A 290-nucleotide genomic window follows, 5' to 3' on the forward strand; every position below is an offset into this window, starting at 1 on the left:
GGTGGGTGGACCGCCCGGCGGAGTTAGTGCTGTCGGCTGTGTCAGCACACCGGCTTTGCACCCCCCCCCCAAAAGCTCTTGATGTCGTTCGGGCTCTTCTGTTGTAGAATCAAACCGGAAACCGGAATGGACTTTGGCATCTCCCTTCTCTTCTACGGTCTTTACTACGGGGTGCTGGAGCGGGACTTTGCCGAGATGTGTGCGGATTACATGGCCTCGACCATCGGGGTGAGTTCACGCCGTGCCGTCCCCCCGGCGAGAGCCCTGCCCCGGCTACAGGGGGGGCTGCC

General features: G+C 62.4%; 1 protein-coding gene across 1 annotated transcript in view; it reads left to right on the forward strand.

The window, feature by feature from the left end:
• RNF121 (ring finger protein 121) overlaps positions 1–290 on the forward strand; it is a 12,995-nt gene that overhangs the window by 4,356 nt on the left and 8,349 nt on the right. The window contains exon 5 of the mRNA XM_019475019.1: positions 108–228. Coding sequence (XP_019330564.1) covers positions 108–228 — 121 coding nt within the window. The remainder of the gene's footprint in view (positions 1–107; positions 229–290) is intronic.

Source organism: Aptenodytes forsteri, unplaced genomic scaffold (assembly GCF_000699145.1).
Source record: "Aptenodytes forsteri isolate BGI_AS27 unplaced genomic scaffold, ASM69914v1 Scaffold254, whole genome shotgun sequence".
Lineage (NCBI taxonomy): Eukaryota > Metazoa > Chordata > Aves > Sphenisciformes > Spheniscidae > Aptenodytes > Aptenodytes forsteri.